The 20,787-nt window shown below is 35.5% G+C and overlaps 3 protein-coding genes across 5 annotated transcripts in view; 1 reads left to right on the top strand and 2 right to left on the bottom strand.

Annotated features, from left to right (window-relative positions):
* LOC116304931 (histamine H2 receptor) overlaps positions 1-20,787 on the top strand; it is a 109,061-nt gene that overhangs the window by 8,047 nt on the left and 80,227 nt on the right. The window lies entirely within an intron of this gene.
* LOC116297278 (transcription factor HES-4-A) lies at positions 10,924-12,498 on the bottom strand. The gene is made up of 4 exons (XM_031705481.2): positions 12,319-12,498; positions 12,115-12,210; positions 11,912-12,005; positions 10,924-11,651 (listed from the first exon to the last, which is right to left on the bottom strand). Exons 1-4 carry the CDS (start codon positions 12,379-12,381, stop codon positions 11,200-11,202), a joined length of 705 nt encoding a protein of 234 aa, XP_031561341.2. The 5' UTR covers positions 12,382-12,498; the 3' UTR covers positions 10,924-11,199.
* LOC116297272 (transcription factor HES-1-B) lies at positions 16,921-20,064 on the bottom strand. Its single transcript, XM_031705470.2, has 4 exons — positions 19,835-20,064; positions 19,589-19,684; positions 19,429-19,525; positions 16,921-18,660 (listed from the first exon to the last, which is right to left on the bottom strand). Exons 1-4 carry the CDS (start codon positions 19,877-19,879, stop codon positions 18,164-18,166), a joined length of 735 nt encoding a protein of 244 aa, XP_031561330.1. The 5' UTR covers positions 19,880-20,064; the 3' UTR covers positions 16,921-18,163.

Below are 20,787 nucleotides of genomic sequence, written 5' to 3'. Positions count from 1 at the left end.
TTTCTACATGGAATTTTGCGCAACACTCCGCACGCAATAGATCGGAATCGGATCTAGGATTGTGAGTTGAGATCACAAGAAAATGATAACTCTAGATTCTCAGAGAGATTATTTTGTGTTTCCCACGTTTTAAGAGCAAACCCTTGTCCAAAAAGTAAGCTTCATGCACCCCTAGTCTCCCTCGCATCCGTTTTTAGCGTTGCGTGACGACCGACACTAAAAACGGATGCGAGGGAGACTATACACCCCCGAATCGGCCATAGAATTGATCGCTTTAGGCGAAGAGGTAAAGTCTTCTCGTTATCTTGTGAAACGTTACCGATTAATATGTATATGCTATCAAATTATGGTTATAATCTATTCAAAAATTAATGTGGTAATGATTCAGTCACCCATCTAAAGTTCCTACCTGGAAAAATAAATTTTCTCAGTCAAACTTACTTAAATCTCAAAATTTTTGTAGAAGATGAAAACTATACCACTAGAAATCGGCTAAAACTAGTGATAGACTTCATCAGAATGATGAATATGAAAACATACTATCGCTAGATATTTGTTAACGGCTCGCCCCTTTATCTTACCAGTTTGTTTAAACAAAAAAAGGTGTCACCTAAAAACTCGTTAATCATTTTACCTTAGTTATTGCATATCTTCAGTCGTATTTTTATTGGAATTTCATTTTCGGTCACCAGAATGCTATTTCTTAATGGATAACAAGTTTATATTTTTAGACTCCTCAAGCACGGATAATGGCATATACCCCTAGTGAATACAATGATGAATATTGCTGTAAAATATTATCCAATATGGTTAGTTTCCGAAAATAGGTTTGTCCGTAATAAACGGTCATTATCGTTTCTTTAATATGGCCGCTTGGCTTCTAATGGCCGCTTTTACATGTTTTCTAAAATTAATGCCTCGATAGGAATAAAACATTTCTGAAGAGAGAAGATAATATAAATAAGAATTCTTTGGAAATTCTGGGACAAAAAAAAATTTTTTTCAGTAGAAGTTAATGGAGTGTAAATGACAAAAAAGCGAGGCTGGCTAGTCAGTACTTATCACTAAAACTGATAATAATCTGCTAAGAGTGACAGCAATACTGATAAAAATGTTGATTAAAATTTTTCATTAAAATTTTGTCATAGCTGCACGTGTATCTTGCCATTAACGAGCTAACTGAAATTTTTTTTCTTTTCTTTTCTTTTCTTTTCGTTTATTTCTTTTTCTTTTCTTTTCTTTTCTTTTCCTTCGGTTTTTCCTTTCTTTCCTTTTATCAATCTTTCTTTCTTTCTTTATTTCATATTGCCGTATACTGCTTGCTTCCTTGCTTCCTTGCTTCCTTTGCTTCCTTGCTTCCTTGCTTCCTTGCTTCCTTGCTTCCTTGCTTCCTTGCTTCCTTGCTTCCTTATTGCTTCCTTGCTTGCTTGCTTCCTTGCTTCCTTGCTTCCTTGCTTCCTTGCTTCCTTGCTTCCTTGCTTCCTTGCTTCCTTGCTTCCTTGCTTCCTTGCTTCCTTGCTTCCTTGCTTCCTTGCTTCCTTGCTTCCTTGCTTCCTTGCTTCCTTGCTTCCTTGCTTCCTTGCTTCCTTGCTTCCTTGCTTCCTTGCTTCCTTGCTTCCAGGCTTAAACGAGCACGATTTATACAGCAACTATTAGACTGGAAATCAACTTGGACTCAAAAAATCCTACAGAACAAGATGCAGATATAATAAAGTGTAATCTAGACATTTTTCACATGACCATATCAGTGTAATTACTATGATTATTGCTTCCTAATCACATAGACAGATAGCTGTTTGACATGGTGTTTCTTAAACAACCTTTGATGGCGGAACAATTATAAAAAGGGCCAATACTTCGCGAGTGTTTTCAGTCGTTAAAAAAAGAACTAATTAAGAGTCTTTTTGCCATGTGTCTCTCTACGCGGTCATTGATGCCAGTCAATCTTCTTACAAAGCATTACTTACTCGTTGTAGTGAACTAGTTGAGCTTGAAATATTGCCGTTTATGCAGTAAACTGGCAGCTCAAATCATAGGATTATGAGCGGTACATGATATTGAATTTGTGATAGGTTTAACGCAAAACGACATGTTTTGGGAGGTTCTGTCGATCAGCCCAACTGAAAGCACAAATGTAACGTGCAATATCATCAACTGTGATCTTGATCCGATATTAGTCTAATCGTCTAAGAAGATAAGTCAAGTGCACGAAATCAAGCCCCCCAAGAAGATTTGATGATACTTTACACTCCTTCAAAACACTTAAAACTTAAGAGCTGCTCTCGTCATTGTTTAAGACCATGCTCATCGACTTGTTTGATGATTATTTTTAAAATCAGGTAATTTATACCACTGTGGTGTGCTGGGATATCGTAACATATATACACTGTATCCTATGGGTAAACCAAGGGTAGGGTCGATCTTGATGCGCATCGCACACAATAAATAAGTATTTATAAATATTTTTCACTAATATTTATAAATCTTTATAAATCTTTATTATAAATATTTATAAATATTTATTTATTCTGTGCGATGCGCATCGAGATCAATGTTTTGAATATTTATCCTTTATTTATAAATCTTTATAAATCTTTATTATAAATATCTATGAGTATTTATTTATTCTGTGCGATGCGCATCGAGATCAATGTTTTGAATATTTATCCTTTATTCATAAATCTTTATTATAAATATTTATAAATATTTATTTATTGTTTGCGATGCGCATCGAGATCAATGTTTTGAATATTTATCCTTTATTCATAAATCTTTATAAATCTTTATTATAAATATCTATAAATATTTATTTATTGTTTGCGATGCGCATCGAGATCAATGTTTTGAATATTTATCTTTTATTCATAAATCTTTATTATAAATATCTATAAATATTTATTTATTGTTTGCGATGCGCATCGAGATCAATGTTTTGAATATTTATCCTTTATTCATAAATCTTTATTATAAATATTTATAAATATTTATTTATTCTGTGCGATGCGCATCGAGATCAATGTTTTGAACATTTGTCCTTTATGTAGTACTAAACTATATAGAATCTTTATCTCTTTATAGTGTTTTACCTATTATTTGTATTTTCTTGTATATGTTGTGAGTCCTATCGCAGTTCAGTTCAACTATTTCAAGTATAGTATCGGAGTTTCTAATTGTGAATAAAAATAAAGTGTTTGTGGAATTACTCTGATGTCAAGTCAGTGTTATATTCAAGTACGTTGGCAATATAAGAATTGGGAAGTTCTAGTACCAGTTTTTCAAACACTTTCTTGAATTTAGAATAAGCACCAATGTTGTGTCCTTGCATGTTTGTCGCTGTGAATTTCCAACAAAGATGAACCTTTTGATAGCAAATTCATAATTTTGCAAGATTTTTGTATTATCAATGCAACGTGTTTTTCTTAGAAAAAGAAATGAGATCATGCATTTCCATGCTCATTTATTTGCATAGCTTTATCACAGCCTTTCCTGTTGTTTTTTTTTTTAAATCAGGATAACTAGCTAATGCCGTTTCATAGTTCGTTAGTTTTCTCTCGTTTTTTGGACTCGACTTCATATTCGAGTAGAGTTTAGAACTGGGAAGTTCTAGTACCGTTAATGTCGTTATACTAAGCACTTTTTTGAATTTAGAATTAAGCACCAATATTGTGGGCCTTGTTTGTCGCTATGAATTTCTAACGAAGATGAGCCCTTTGATAGCAAATTCATAATTTTACGATAATTTTGTTAGTATTATCAATGTAACGTGTTTTTCTTAGAAAAAGAAATGAAATCATGCATTTCCATGCTCATTTATTTGCATAGCTTTATCACAGCCTTTCCTGTTTTTTTTTAAAATCAGGATAACTAGCTAATACCGTTCCATAGTTCGTTAGTTTTCTCTCGATTTTTGGACTCGACTTCATATTTGAGTAGAGTTTATTGGATATCTCCCTTGATTCGAGAGTTTTCTCCAGAATTTTCGGTTTTTCTTCCTCTGCAAAAACTAACAAGCTAAGTTGCAATTAGATCAACCCAGAGTTTGTTTCAGGGTTTGATTTTATATGTGATGTAGGTGTGTACTGACTTTGATCAGCTCAGATATTGTTTCAGGGTTCGATAAATTAAAAGTTTTAGGCCGGTTTACAGCTGGAACAATAGTTAGGTACCTTACAACGTAATCCTTATGCATCGACTAAACCTATCGGCCATATAGGGATTATAAGACCTTTTATGAAAGCAAGGCAACGTGACTTGTTGGTGCAAAAACGATTGTAATATCTTAATAAATGCTAATATCTATAATAAATGTTTTTACGAGGACGAATGTATATGAAATCTTTGATCTACCAAGATACCAATCACTTGTGATACATTATTTTACATTGCAATTTTTTTTGTTAAGCTAGGTATAAGCGATATATTCTATTCCTTCTTGCCTCATGCCATGCTATTGATCGACAGCTGATTCTGTTTAATGAATTGAGAGATGTTGTATTCAAATCTTGATTGTGAAAGAACAAAATTTCATTAATCCTCGTGATCATTGTGAGCCAACTTTTCCATAAATGTGCACTTTGGTGACATGTCTTCCGTGACTTGTCGAGGTGAAACAGTCCCCTTCACCTAGGTAACGGAACCAATTGGCCCGAAAATGGCATAGTTAATATTTGTCCTTTTTCGGTCGGTAAACATTGGTAAAATTCTTGTATATTAGAACCTTGGTTCAACGTGAAATGAAGGATTAAAGTTTAGTCTTGATTCTTGCCCCAAGGCCTTCAGTGGTAGTAAGATGAAATAGCACGTTGGTTTTTCGTGCCCCCTGCTGAGTAATGTATGGAATACGTATGTCTTAACTGAGCTTCTTCAAACAATCCATGCCTCATAGCGATTAGAAATATCATTTAAAATTGTAAATTGGAGTTGCCTAGTAACGCCCCAATTACACGCAAGAATGCTTCACAAAACTTCACTGCAGCACTGGAGTCGAAGAAGACGGCAGATAATCTTATTTTAGTATATCTGTTTTTCTTTATTCTAAATAATATGTTTTCGTGGATTCTGAATGTTAAGAGTAATTTTAAGGTCTTGTTTTTTTATACTAAACAAGATCAGCGTCATGAATCCTGCCTGAACCTGGGACAACCGTAGAATCAACAATTAGCTGAATTTTCATTCAAATTCAACGTTATTCACTCTGCCAAAAACCTATGATCTTACAAATAAGAGCAAATTCCTTCACATTTGATTTGAATACCTGGACAGAACACGTTTTGAATAAGCCCTTGTATTGGGTCTTACCTGCTGTATCGTTATGCGAAGTGTGTAAGTACGCGTGGCTCTCGTCACGCCAGCTAATTCAATTCAAATGAACAACTGTGAATTCATACCGTTTATCGTTCGAGACAGGTGGCCGTTCGTTGAAAATTTTGTCGCTTCTAGCCGCTCTGCGAGTAACTTCCCCTCAACTTTTCTTATTCACTAACGAGTAAACCAACTTGTCCAATTTAAAAATTCCAGCCAAGTTGTTTTTTTCTTTCTTCTTTTTCTTCCTCAGCTCCGTAAAAATCAACATATGATTTGAGTATCGTTGTGCATAGAACAGTGGATGTAGCGATAGTGTGTGCAAGTGAAAAAGTGTCCCAATTAATGCAAAATCACTAGAACGACTCAAATAAAGTGATCCCCCCTCCCCCTTACGAGTGCATGGTTTAATGTAAAATATAGTATTGTCAGGATGATCATGAAAAAATGTTTTGTCAATGTTCAAATATTTGAAGAAAGGCTTGTAAGTTTTTACTTGTGTTCCTGTTGTTGAGTACAGCTGTAGATCAAACTCGTTTGTTCTTCACAGTGAAGCTTTTCATTTGATAAGTTAAGACCAGCTGTAAAACAGTTGAATGCTCTTGACAAAAAAAAAAAAAAAAAAAAAAAAAACAAAACATGTTGCGAGTCAAACTGTTGCTTCTCTTTTACTACGATTATGAAAGCTTCAGACCGCTTCGAATTGCTAGAAATATTGAAATCCAGCCGAGAATTTCGCGCTGATTGGTTCGCCAGTAGTGACGCTGCGACTGAAATAGGGACTGAGTTGCAATTCTCAAAATCTAAAGGAATATGGTACTTTCCTCAAGGATAGGGTTTGGATTTTATGCAGACCGGTACGAAAACCCATGCACGTGTACGAGAGGAGTCGAATGCTAGAGCATATTTGTCGTAGGTGCAAAGTCCTGAAATTTATTATATTGTTTTGGTATGGCAGCATTAACTTCTTTTCCGTAAGATTTGCACTTTAAACCGTGTTTATCATACATATATTTGGAACAGCACTCGCTAGATACGCTTGGAGTCGTTACCCTCGCGCCCGTTAAAAGATTGTTGAACGCCATATTTTCTAAACAGTGGGTGTGTATAGAGTAGTGTTTCAGATTAAACGAACCAGCTCAGTATCAACGGTCTCGAGTGCATCTCTGCGTATACGCTTGCATATGACTATCAATGCATGAAGTCTCGTCTCTAGCAAGATTAATGGGCTTAGTATTTTGTTTCTGGCTGCAAAAACAGCAGCGTTTTATCATAATGCTTCGTAAGTGAAAAGGTTATTCTTATTATTTTCTCATGCCAACAGAAGAAAGATAAAGCTTAGAAATAATTAGCCAAAGTCCTGGCCAAACTCATAAAGCTTTAACGATTTAATATGTTTCCCAAAAGATTTTTGGTCACAGCCAACGAATCTTTTTTTCTAGATTCTTCTAGATAAAAATATAGAGTTGAATTGGCCGCGAAATAGCTAGAAATTGGCCACTTAAAATTTTTAAAATAGATGATCGCTGAGGTGATACTTTACCTCGTTATACATTGTAACTAGCCTATTCATGAAAAACAACAGTTTTAGAGAATATCCAAAGAAATTGCTTAATACCGACACTCTCTTGATGAGGACACTTTCTCCGGTCGCTTTGATGTCCGTATTAACTGGGCTTGACCCTACGTGCATCTGCTGGATGGGCCTTTTCAACGACCATTAAAACTAATGATTTATTAACCAGAGAGGTATAGTTATAATACTGACTTATAAGCAACATCATATACAACGATACTAGATCCGGTGATCAACAAAAAACATACTTATTGAGCAAGCGCAAGACCTTTAATAAGCGCAAAATATGCCAGTGCCTAATTTAAGAAGACAAGCAGAAGAAAAGCGGTGTTTGGATTCTACTAGCCGCTTACTAGTAAACGCCGGCTGATTTGCGCAAACCTACTATATGTGCTAAAAAGATCATAAATTGGACACCGCCATCCAATTTTGTCTGTTGGACAAGGCTACGCCTTTTGACAACTATTTCTTTAAACACTTTCTTTGATACAAAAAATTTTCAGGTTTACGAATATTTTCGTCGAATTATAACTAAAATCTAAATGATTTTATCCCCCCTTTTTCCTCTTCTAAGCATCAAGTCAGGTCTTTTTTGGTTCTCAAAGGCTGAAAATACCGGCGACTCCTTTTAATTCAACTGCGTTGTTGGCATAAGAAATTTAGATTGAATTGTAATGTCTGGAAGTTCAGTAACGCAGTGTTTGCTTTGTCTGAGTAATCAGAGTTCCGCTGGTTCAAGCGGATGACTCAATTACGAATAACCTTAGTAGTAATTATAATGATAAAATCAAGATGAATGCACCCATGATATCTAATTAACACGAAAAAGAATCGATAATCAATACATAATTATACGTTTTGATTTGTCTTATCGCCAAGAGGGCGTAAAGGATATTGGAATCATGAAGCCACTTAGGAAATGCCGACAATCGCATGCACGGGCCAGCAAGTACAAACTATCGGTTGGAGATTTGTGATTTTATTGTATTTAAGCATGGACCAAAAAATTAAACATATTACATTTTTCATAAACTAAAGTAAGGATTATTTTGTGCAGAAAGAAGGTACCTCCTAGTGGGCGCCATCATGGTCCAGTTTCTCAAACAATAGTCTTGATGTTACAACGGTTATGAATACGTGCACCTATTTCAAAAAAGGTTGTGGGAGTCAAAGGCAATAGGCAATAGGCGATAAGCGATAGGTCATTCCAGGATCCATTAATAATAACTGGAATGACTAGTCGACTTCAACAATAAGCCTCAGATTATTTGAAATTACATAATTACTTATCTGTTTATTGACTCATTCAAAAGCCATTGAGCACGAGGATAAAGTGACAGCACGAGGATACAGTGACTGCACGAAGAAAACCTGATAACCTGTATAGACAGTTTCCTTGCGTCATAGCAAATACGTTTTTCTTGGCTTAACTATATAGTCGTCCTCTTTAACGAAATGTCTGCACAATTAAATTGATATCTTTTGTGGTCTAATCTAGAAAGTTCCATAGTAGGGCCTATGAACAGCTGTAATGCCGGCCCTTAAAGGCCAAGTTCAGAGCTAGAAATCTTTTCGAAAATCCATGTTATAAATGTTATTTATTTGTCTCAAAAGAAAACCAATTGAAGCAAAACCCACCATTGAACACAAGTTCATTGAACATGCTTTATTTTGGTTAGGCTTCCTGATGTTACGTGATACTGGTACCACGGTGTAATAATATCATAGCTTGTGTCATTGTGTGTTTCTCACTACAGGAGTGCGCGTTAACAAGCTCCATCCTGTGGAACGCGGTTTCTCGAACAAAACAAAGTCTGCTATACTCTCATTACACACCAGACCCAACAACAGCTTTTCTCTTTGGGAATCAAAACGCCCACTCTTAATAACAATATCACCATAAGCATTTCTCAAAATAATCAACCAAATTGGCACGGCCAGTCCACGTCCTAGTACGGACACCATGAGCCGGTCGACTTTTCACCCTCAAGCACTCTTTCACCCTCAGTGGGACTCAGTATGTTTTTAATTGATATTGTTTTGTTTGTCTCGTGTGAGATGTAGTAGCTTTAAAAGGTGTTATTATCTGCAACACTGTAAAACAGTTATTATTATTCGTTGAGATCTTTTACGAGTTTCATTGAAAAAAGTCGTTAACAACTGACCTTTATTAATGATTTCACTGAAATACCCAATACTTCCGACCCTATTTTTACATCTGCATTTCAGTGTTCAAATCTCACTGAGTTATAAACATGAATGTATATGTTCTAAATAAATGTGGCTAGCACAAGGTTCGGTGAATAGGCGTATATGTCTGAAGTCTAAATACAAAGCAAAAAATGAAAGTTTTTTAAGGGTTTTCGTAGTTGCAGGAGCTTTGTATGAAAAGAGAAAAGTTGTACAAACTGTACAAGTAAAAAACTTTTTGTATACTAATGAATAAAGGCAGTTGATCCAATGTTTGCTTAATGAAACTTAGACGGGAAACGAAACTCAAAAAAGTGTAGTTGATATAAAGAATAGCTGCGCATCAAAAAGAGGTGACAGATTTTTGTACAAAGAAGCAAGGAATTTTGTTGATATCATTTAAAATAAAATTTGAAGAGAGCAAGTTGAAGGCCAAATCGAGTTGTCAATGTTAATGAGTTTAAAAAAAAACAACAAACGAACCGAAAACCTTAATTGATGTCCAGTTTCGCTTTCCACTTACAATTCTTTGCAACAAAATTTTCGCATCGTTTTAGCCGCATTCAGGTCTTCGTTCATGTCCAAACAATGTAACAGGATTCAGCATTCCAGAAACTTTTGTATCAAGCTACACATAGTTTTTATTTTTCTATGTATCGGCCGAAGCATTAAAAAGCCCTCTTTGTGTGTTTGTCTTTCAGATTTAGTTTTGTAAACAATCGTCGGAAACGGTCTTTTTTCGCAATCTTTATTGGCAGACTTCGGTACAATTTTAGCTTGCTCTTTAGTTTTTCGACTGTCGCAAAATACCCAAGAAATAGCCGAGAAAAAATCCTGCTTTTAGATTTTTTTACCAACTGTGCAATGAATCGAAAATGCCATGCCTGGCTACGAATAGTCCACGTTTTGTTGTTGACTTATTGATATAGAATTTTGTGAAACTTTCAGTTAGCTGTAATTTCAAAACAAGAAAAATGGCCTAAGGCAAGAAGCAAAGATGTTGTTTGTGGACAATTAATGGTCCTTGACCAAGGGATCGCCAATGGACGACTGCTCTAGTCATTCTTGGGTTTTATGGAAATTAACTTCAATGGAAAAAAAATAAGAAAGCGATTCGTTTGACAATGTTGGACGTTCTAATCAATAAAGCAATCACAACGATTTAGGAGCTTTCGCTTGAATACACAACCGAAAGAATAGTCTTTGTCTGCGTTGTTTCTTTATACAAAACCGTCGTGAATTCTGAATCACTTTGAATTATCATTTGCATTATTTGGACTGATGTAAACGTGCTATTGCTTAATAGCACCAATTTAGTCATTTGAAAATGCTGTTCTTAGCTCATTCTTTTCTCATCGTTGCACAATAACTGAAAGCTTACTGAAACATCCCTCGTGATGGCTATATGCAGCCATAATGGGTTTGATCCAGTGAAGGTCCGTTTTTTCTCTTAACACTGACATCTTTGAGCAGTTTTGGTCATCAATTATAAAGAAAGCAATTGCATTAGCTAAAGTTTATGGAAATTGTCTTTTCCGGCTGCAAACATTCAAATGGAAATGGCTAGAAAGAGAACTTCTCGAAATTGGCTTACACATTACAGGCCAGAAAGATAAGCGTTGTCGAAAGCACTTAACGTCGAACCTTAGAATCAAGGTTTAAAATGTTCCGAGAAATATTGGACCCACTTCGGGTTGCTTTGGTCTTAGAATGTTGGACCCCCTTTATTTAGTTGTTTCGTCTTTCCATGATAAACTAGGCTAGACTCACATTATAAACTAGGCTAGACTCACATTATTTATGTTTATTGTAGACTGAAAATATCATCCATTCCCATCATAAAGGACTCACATATATTTCATTTCAAAAATCCCATTTTTTTATTTCTTTATATATTACTCTCAAGCGTACACGAAGATATAAAAACTATTATTAAATTTCATTTTTGCTTTGAAAAATAATTTTCTTCGTTCACACAAATATTACAGCAACACTTGCTGCATTTATCGACTTTCACTTTTTAGACTGTAAATATAAAACTCTTAATAAATACTTTATATAAAACAACTTATATATACATAATTAACTTCAGTTCATTTAGGAAATAATTTACTTCAATTGATCATAATAGTCTATAATTTCCATGGCCTCCAAAATTGTTGGCTTGTCGAAGCAGACGATTTTTGTGATTTTTCTTGACTTGGCTTGCGATCTTCGGTGGTTTTCTGGTTTCGTATAGAGTTTAGCGCAAGATATTTCTCAGTAAGGAGTACTCCCTGAGATAACGTCGGCGAGACTGGAGGTGACATGTAGAGTGGGGACGGTGGGGGTGATGGGTAGAGGAACATTGGTGTCATAGGCTGGATTGTTTGGTTTTTGGCGGGAAATCCTTGCGTCGACGACGCGCTAGGTACATGGACAGGTGCAGGAGATTTGGCCATGTTTCCTTGGCAACAGGAGGCTAAGTGATGCATTAGACCAGCTCGAAGATTATCCGATCCGGGACTTTCAACATTTGAAAGTTTTTTGGTGACTTCTTGGGCGCAGTAATTGAACCCAGCTCGGTATTCAGCGAGGCTCGTTTCTGTTAAATAAAAAATATCGTAAAAAAATAATTAAGTAATTTGATTTTAATGGTCACATGTGAGCCAAAGTTAAATAAAAAACTTTCGAATAAAAACAGTGAGTAAGCTTCCTAACTCCATAAAATTTAATCAAAGTTTGTTTAAAAAGAGTAAAATTCAAAGCAGTCAATAAAAGAAGTAGCGGGAAAAGTTGAGAAAAATGCTTCTCCAGCGTAAGAAAAAAGAGTGTTGTAAGAAAAAGTAATGATTTTTTTCTTACCGTTTTGGGTCTTTTCTAGTTGTCTCATTTCTTTTAAGTACTGGACGGACATCTCCAAGATATCAGCTTTCTCCATTTTGGAGTATCTCGCAGCCTATCGGAAAAGAATTATAAAAATTTAATTAACGTCGAAGAAAGAAATCCTTGTATTTACAAGTCAAAACGAGAGAAGAAAAAAGGTCTACTCTAATGTATTTACTTACATCTTTATTGAGAGATTCCAGGACTAATGTTTTGAGCTCGTTCAGACTGTCGTTGATTCGGGCTCTTCTCATCTTTTCCATGAGAGGTTTCTTGGCCTGCGATAGGAAACAAACAAAATAAGTACAAGTTCAAAAACGGTCCCTCAACTTAAATAATCAATACAAATGAGCTTTAGCATACTTTTGGATTTAATCGTTATTTACCTTTCTTTTTTCTGACAAAATCTTACTACAATATTCCGTCGTTATATCGGTGTATACAGCCATGATTTTATGGTTTGTTTTGATTGCTGTATTCACTTTGGATTTGATTCAAGTAAATTAGAGACCTATTCTGGATGGGTCCTGATTGAGCGTGTGTCAGTCGTGTGCCAAAAACCTCATTTTATATGCCATTGAATCGTGGGAAAATTCCTACAGCCTTGTGTCATTGATCGCAAATATTTATCCTCACATTTTCTAAAACAATCACGAGAACAGACTAAGACAATAGGACTGACCTTACAAGAGGCTAGGCCGTGGGAACGCTTAATCGTGATTGGCTGAGAGCTTTTAGTCGCACGACAGACTCATGACACAGTTCGATTAGCTCTGCAGTAGCGCGTGAAGAGCGTGAGACCGGTCTCTCCTGATTGGTTGAAATTTAAGTCAACGTCTGTGCTTAATTACTTACAAAAAGACAGTATACACAACTTCAAAACAAAGACATCTACAAATTGAGTGCCTCGATGAAAAGTTGAGTGAGCTACGTCGCGAAGACATGCCCGTGCTAAAGTGTTTCATTGTTTTTTCTGTGTGCTCGGAGTGACGGGTCGAAGCCTGTTCGGATCGCAGATTGAAGTCATCCGCTCGTGACATCGTGTTGATGACAGGTTAATGATGTTTCCCACCGAGTATTTAATGTGTAATTTACACCGGTCTTTCCTAATCTTCGAGCTGTGAGCCGCATCAAATTATATGCACGTGTGGTCAACCCCAAGCTCTTTTGTGTTGCTTCTGCGGTTGTCTTCATATTGTCCTCTCTTGAGCTCCACTCCTTTGTCTTTTTATAACACTCATACTTCGATTCACTCTTTAGGATTTTCATCACAATAGATCTGAAAACTTTCCCACGGTCTTGAAATAAAGGACTATTTTACAGCTTGCTGTCGAATCTGTTTAGTACGCAAGATTAAGTCCTTTTTGCTATTGGTGTGTGGTCCAATGTGCGATCATGTATGTAGGTTTGATTTTAGCGTAGTTTTTAAATAGGCCCTTGGCGTTTTTATAAATTTATATGTAGACTAAATTAATAGGTTTATTTGTTACGAGATTTAAAACTCGACATATACTTGAAAGCCATTTATCAAAAAATATCGACAGAGACCAATGATATGCGTTTTATTAGATCGTCTGCGCCATTATTATTCATGCTATGAATCTTTGGTTTCTTTATGTGTTAACTAACAATTTAGATTTCTAAAGGAGATTTAAATAGTATCTTAGGTCATAATCCTATATCTTGCTTCAGAAACCGAAACCTCAGATTGGATTGTTCTATCCTCGGGCTTATCTTAAAGTCAGTTATCGCACGTGTTTAAAACAACGAAGTTCCGTTTCGAAACCACTTCTTTTGCAAAACAAAACCGACGTTTATCAGAATTGTTTTTAATAACTAGTCGCATTCTTGATCTATTACCTATCAGTCTTTGATAAAGCATATTTAATTGTAATATTGTATTGAAATTACTGAAAAAGTAGTACTCGGAATTTTAGTGTTTGTTGGACAGCTCGTGCATAGCACCACAGCAGGTTCTACAAATAGGAACATGATCTAGTTATTCAAGCCCTTAGCAATGTTCAAGATAGTATTTTATAGTCCTGCCTGACTCTGGATCAATCTACTTGTCATCTGGAGTGAACTCATAATAAACAATACTCTTATCGATAGATAAAAGATAGTCTGAAAAAGAAAAAGACTTTTAGACAAATTGATAATTTCGAATTATTGGAAACTAAGTTAACGTAAGAAAACCAGTTGGATAAAACTACTTATCAATTACTAAGCTTTTTTGGCGAGGTCTTACTGTGTAGTCTATTGAATTCGTATTCATAAGGTAATGAAAGGCTAACACTGACGTATTTAAGTTGTTGTTCTCAGTATGTGTTTATGGGGTGTTGTAACAATTGTTCATATATTAACGTAATCGCCAACGATTCATATCGATCTTTGAGAAATTTCCAAAATAGAACAGAGAAATCTATTGTGGTATGTAATAAAAGTGATGAATGAGAACCGCTTATGGTCGTTAGCATCATTATTTTTCCATTCATTTTTCGATTTCTTTTGAATTCTTTTTCATTCATGAATACAAATTGTACATCAACACTTAATTTTTTAAAGTTTCTTTATTCCTTACAATAATTTGAAATAAATCATTTGCTTGTATAGAAATTGTAATTTATAAAAAAAAGATGTAATGTTTCTTGACGTGCTTCTCACCTAACGTACTCAAGGATTCATATTAAAGGAATATTCGCGATTCAAGTTAATGATAGATAGTTGTGCATTGGAGCAGCTGCTGTTGAAAATAGCATAGCTGGGTCAGTGATAGACGAAAAATATGACTTAACGAATAACAATTTTTCTAAGAAAAAGAACAAGTTTCGTCTCCATACTGGAGCATATCCAGTATGCACAAATCCGTAGCTTTGAAATTCAGAACTCGTCCATTAATATCTTAAAGATTTTCTTTGTACATTGTTAATCGGTTCTCTGGCGTCCCTTTTAGCATTATTTTTTGAGCATTTTTAAAATAGTTATTTTTAGAAAAATAAGATGAAAGAATTCAGTTCAATTGACATTAAGAACAGCAATTTCGGAATATTTTTTTATATAGAATTGACTCGCAATTCAGATTTCTATTTTTGGATTGCGATAAGTTTAGATGCAAAATCAGTTTTCTTAACTATGACAGGCGGCTAAGAATTTTTTAGTACTCTTTAACTAAAATACTAGAAAAATTTTAGGGAAGAGTTAAAAAAATAAAGAAGCGCTTTTTTCAAAAGTGTTACAGATAAGATATTATAAGATGAGTATTTTTCAGAGCCGGTCGTTCTTGATATTGCTGAAATGTCATATCTTGATGGTTTACACTCAGAATGAAATGGTATTGACGATTTTGATCTTACTGACTTAGCTCTTAGTGAACTATTCATATCATTCCCATCCCTCCCCCCCCCCCCCCTCCCCATCCTCTCCCTCCCCTTGACCATTGAATATTTGGTTGTAAAACGCACAACGTTTTCGCTAAATGTGTCAAATTCAAAAAAACTTCTGGCTCTGCTTCTTCAACTCAGTACAACTAGGGTGAGTTTTGAGCTTCATCTGTCTCATCCAGGAAAAAAAGATACATGTTTTATGTAATTTTACTTTAGGATCTTAGACTGCTATGTTGACCTCCCAAGGTTTTCTTGTATGTACGACATAATCTTTTTATGAACATAAACGACTAATATAAAGTTCGTTTAAGATTCTTAATTTAAGATGCTTTGACAAGGGTGCTACATAGTGAACAAATGCTACATGAACTTCAGAAACTTCAGTTAACGCTTGAATTTTTCTCATCATATTACCTACTTGGTAAATAAAAATATAACTATTGAATTCCACGCCACTTACATGAAATCTCCATCAAAATAGCAACGGACTATTTAACATGAATTACAGCATTCCTTGTCAGACTCAAAATAGATGTAAGCTATTTCCATAAGTCATGTGCCTGAATTCCTTGATTCACATTAAAGCTAAACCCGACGCCTCAAGCTACTTAAGCTTCAACCATTAGCTTTTTCAATTCCTAATTTGGCTTTACGATGTAAAGTTAAAGTTTGGGCGTGGCCACTTTTCTATTCTTTTTTTTTTGGCGTCAGTTGTTTAAGAAGTTGAGCTTGCAGTGCTTAGTTAAGAGTCGTGAATGAGGTCATTTTTGATTGTGTGGTAATATACGCTACTGAAGTTCTGGCAAAAATGTTCCTATGTTATATTAGCGACGTGATGTTACGAAAAGACCATTTTGTTAAGAAGTTCATGGTGGTCGTTTTAGTTATCAAGCTGAATTAGAATTGGCTCAGGCTTATCCGGTTTCCGTATTTGCCATTTCCGTGTGCCTGTGCCTGCTGATTGCCAAAGTCAAAACATAACACCCCAGTTTGCAAAGCTTAGAAAAGCTATCGCAGTCAAATCTTACCTCGTTTACCCTTTCTCGATTCAAGATCTGGTCGGCCAGGTCATTTACGTCATCAAAATTTCCGAAATTCCTTAAAATTCATCAAGCACTAAAGTTCATCAAACTATGCCCTCTATTAGGAAATCTTTCCACTGCTATTTTGTTCTTGCGATTTCTTTAACGTTTATGATAAAATAACTCTAAATAGGTTCATATGAAGCAAGCGAAGTAATGTCAAAGGAGAGAGACACTCGTGCGCGCTGGCAGGGGTAGTGTGACAGACAGACACATGGAGAACCCTCCAGAAATCAAGCTTACAAAGAGTCGACTCACTGACTAGGAGTATTAAGGAGCCAGTATATCGGGTTTAAACTTAACTAGGACACTTCTTTGCCAACGAATCTCAGGCTGTACGAGTTTTTCTAAAGAAGCCCAATACAATAACCACCTGTTTGTCCTCGTGTTTCTCAATTTAGGTTTCATTAACGCTCTTGAAAAAAAAACAAGAGCTGAAAGATTTTTAAACGTTTTTATTTTAAAAATGTGCCAAATCTTTAGGACGTTAGATCAATGAAATTAAGCAATCTGACCTCCAGACTGAAATTATATATATTTATTCAGCAATGCCGATCAAATTCTTGCATTATTAATCATGAAGGGCACTTCAGAGTTGATGGATTTAGAGTGCAACAATTGCTTTACCTCTGGGTGGGATTTAGCTTTTTCTAACTTCCATATTTTTGATTGATATGTTTAGAAGTGTTCTCAGCTTGGCGCATGCTTTTGAATTTTAACCAACCTATTATAAACATTGACTGGTCAATTTGTTGAATTGCCAATAAACTTACAATATCTTTCAAACTGAACAGCAGGCTGTGTGACATCCTTAATCAAATTTTTTTTTTCTTTTTCTTCTTTTAAATTTAAGCTCAACGTTTGGCATTTGGCCTTTGTTGGGTTGGATTCATGTTACACCATTACGTAATTCAACATCGATATATTATTCCATGGGAAAAAGGGCTATTATAAATCATTCTATACTGTTCGAGATCGTTCTGTTTTATGCCTCAATCGATAGAACAAATAAAGAACAAAAAAGAAGCGTATTTGAAATTCCTTCACAATTGCCGCAACAGCTGCTATGGCATCTCGACTCTTCCTTAAATCTCTTTGGCAATCGTAAAAAAAACCACATCTTTATATTCTAGTTTCATTTTCGATTTATATAAGTAAAACTTCTTTCACTTTCATACTCTCTTTTTTTACCAAGTAAACTCTTCAAATCGCCTCGAGTTATCTCTATTCAAATTTTTCGGAATTGATGACTGATGCCCAAAAAGGACAACAGTAATGTTTTCTTCTTCTTTGTTTTAACAACTCGGTAAATGAAAAAATAGCTAACTTTATTTACAGATATATATATATATATATATACAAAATTGGTTTGCTTCCTTGAAAAGTTACCGTGAAAAACAGTGTCACACTACACAATACTCGTATTTACGATAAAATGAATTCAAATTTGTAATACACTCTGACAAAAGTATGGTAATTTGGAAAACAATTATTAGAAGCGGCTCTAGTCCTCAAAGTCTCTTGTTCTGCCAAGACTAATAGAGAAACACAAACACGACTTCAGGAAATGGAAACAGGTCGACTAGAAATGCACGTGGAGTTGGCTTTGTTGTCGCTTGTTTGTAGACCAAACAAGTGGCGTGCTGTTTTGTGCCTGCAATGCCGATGATGCGATGCATAGTCTTAAGATCTTTGCAATGCCTAATGTCAAGTTAACTTTTCGCTCCATTTCATTTGTTTCATTCACGCATGAAGGCCCATTTTGCCTACCAAATAGTAAACGGCCTCCATATAGACTGAGAATCTTGAAAAGCTGCGGGGTGCGTGCTTTGCCATGTTAAGGGTAAAAGCTTGACTCCATCGTTCGGCACAAGTAATGCTGGCATGCCATTGCTTAGAATTACTTGTGAAGTTCCTTTAATTCTCATAAGACCTGCCTCTTGTTGATTAAGAGGGGAAGAAGGAGGAGAGGGTTGAGTCGAAGGAAAGGTCATCTCGCTAGAATTCGTAGTTGGTATAGGAAAGGTGGAAAAGGGGTTTACTTTTGACGGTACTCTAGCCATCTGGGCTGGATATAACACGCCATTAGCGCGTGGACCTGTCCATTTCATAGGTTGTGTTTGCGAACAGTAGTAAGATGACAGATGGGACAGAAGATGTGCCCTTAGCTCGTCTGATACGTTATCTAGAGACATGAGATAACGGGCCACTTCGGCAGCACATTCGTTGAATCCTGCTCGATAATTAGCTATCGTTAAGGAGTCTGAAATTATTGAAAAAAAAAGCAAAACGGGTTAGAAATATGATACAAATTAATTGCATTAACAGAAGGTGTTCGGTAACTAGTCATAACTAAATTCGAAAAAACCTTGGTAACTATTTTCAGTTAAGGCTTTTATTCTTGTCATCTTATTTTAGGGGACGAAAGATTCGGCAATTTATCATTTCAGTGATTAATGACACTCTTGCTTAACTGGTAAGATGACCCCTGAATTAACTTAGGAATTTGCAAACACGAAACGTCCTGTCCACTTCTCGTTTCCGATCGAAGTAGACTTCCCAACCTCAACGAAATATCGCGTTATTTCCCAGTGAGCAAAGCACTTATATAATAAAGAAGAAAGGGGGAAAAAAATGAAGATATGCAGGCCAAGCTATTAATGAATTACGGGTATTCTAAGACAATCTATTGCTTCATACAATATCATGTCGGCATAGTTTTGCGCGATTTAATATCTTATTAACAGGTATATAGCTTTGCTTGATAGCCAATTACAGAACCATTATCATGCGTTTTTTGTTACTAGAACAGGGATTATCGATGAATAGGGAAAGCATAGAAAAAGCTTGTACTCAGCAAACAAAGAGGTAATACTAGTAGAAGTACTGTTTCAGAGTTATAATATTTCAAAAAAACATAGCAATACGCAATAAAGGGTCAGGAACATATTTGCGTCAAAAATGATTTTCAGAAGAAAAAAACATAAAAAAATAAAAAGGATCTTTATGGAGAAAAATAAATTTAACTCACCTGAATTCGATTTAGGTTGTTTATCCTTACTTTCGCGGAGGTATTTCACAGTCATTTCAAGAATATCCGCTTTCTCCATTTTTGAGTATCGCGAAACCTAAAAGTAAAATTAAAGCGTTTAGAAAAGAGCAGAAGAAAAAAATATGAGATTTTTTCTTACATCTTTCTTCATAGCATCCAAAACCAGCGATTTCAGTTCATTAAGGCTCTCATTTATTCTTGCTCTTCTTAACTTCTCCATCTGAGGTTTCTTCGACTGAAATAAAAATAAGTTTCTAAGTGTTTGAAAAACTTTTTTGTACATTAAGCAGAAGGCATTTATTAAATGTACATTTTACAAGTCATCGAATGAATGTTACGACCATTTTGTTTAAGTTATTCATTTTCTGAGTAAATTATTATTTACCTTTTTGGAGTCCATCTTCAGACTTTCTTTTGTCGAATTCATCATTTTCAACACTTCTTGATTTTGTGGTAAAATGTGCAATTTTTAAATAGAGAACCAAGGATAAGCAATAAGCGTGTGTCTACATACAATAGAGCAACAACCAGTACCGACACGCTTGCACACGGGTATTACTAACCCAAGTCGTGTGCCAAAGAAATCTTTTTATAGTTCGTATCGTGGGAAAACCCCATGGTCGTGTGTCATCTCTTGGAGTTATTTACAAACACCTATTATAATGCAAGTACTTCAACCGTCCGCGAAAATACACTCAACCAAGACCGTGGGAATGGTCTGCGCTGATTGGCTGGAAGCTAAAAAGGTCGTTGGGTCGAGTGATTTTGACAGAGTCTTTATCGTCAGTGGGCAGAAAGGGTCGTGAGAACAGTTAACTGTGATTGGTTGAGTGAGCTTTGTGGAAAACTGTAATTAATTAATGGAGCTAGAGTCCACAAACGACCGTAATGAGCAAGCAAAATGCCTCGCGACCACCTTGTTTTCTAACGAGCAAGTCCATCGCGTTTATGGTTGTATTCATATAACACACTTCAATAAAAAGGGTTGTTGATAGATAATGCTCCGTTAAAAAGTGAAAATAAGCTTGAAGTACATAATCTCAAACACACTTAAGAGTTTCTATCAACCGGATTTTATCTTTTATCCACATACCGTAACTACGTATTGTTTGGTGTGTTTTCATTAGCTTTAGAACTATTGTTTAATCTTAGATTTTAGAAATGCATTGGCAAAACAGTCTTATTTAACCAAATTAAAGTGATTTCCCACGCTCCAACTTATAAGTCGTGTAGGCTTTTTCCGAATCCCCATGAAGAAGTACGAAGTGTTGATAGCACTGTGAAAAGAACCTGATATATCTGCTGATGGACCGCAATCATCACCTTTTTCGCATCTCT

The sequence above is a fragment of the Actinia tenebrosa genome, unplaced genomic scaffold (genome assembly GCF_029948245.1).
Source record: "Actinia tenebrosa isolate PJP-AT-01 unplaced genomic scaffold, QUT_ActTen_1.0 PGA_scaffold3__52_contigs__length_22856419, whole genome shotgun sequence".
NCBI classification, from domain to species: Eukaryota; Metazoa; Cnidaria; class Anthozoa; order Actiniaria; family Actiniidae; genus Actinia; species Actinia tenebrosa.
This window is presented reverse-complemented; position numbering and strand designations above follow the sequence as displayed.

Coding starts and splice junctions, on each gene's coding strand:
- LOC116297272 (XM_031705470.2), bottom strand. CDS start 19,879: ATGATGAATTCGACAAAAGAAAGTCTGAAGATGGACTCCAAAAAG. Junction 19,685..19,834: donor TGAAGATGGACTCCAAAAAG/GTAAATAATAAT, acceptor TTTTTATTTCAG/TCGAAGAAACCTCAGATGGA. Junction 19,526..19,588: donor TGGATGCTATGAAGAAAGAT/GTAAGAAAAAAT, acceptor TTTTACTTTTAG/GTTTCGCGATACTCAAAAAT.
- LOC116297278 (XM_031705481.2), bottom strand. CDS start 12,381: ATGGCTGTATACACCGATATAACGACGGAATATTGTAGTAAGATTTTG. Junction 12,211..12,318: donor TTTTGTCAGAAAAAAGAAAG/GTAAATAACGAT, acceptor TTCCTATCGCAG/GCCAAGAAACCTCTCATGGA. Junction 11,652..11,911: donor ACTAGAAAAGACCCAAAACG/GTAAGAAAAAAA, acceptor TTTATTTAACAG/AAACGAGCCTCGCTGAATAC.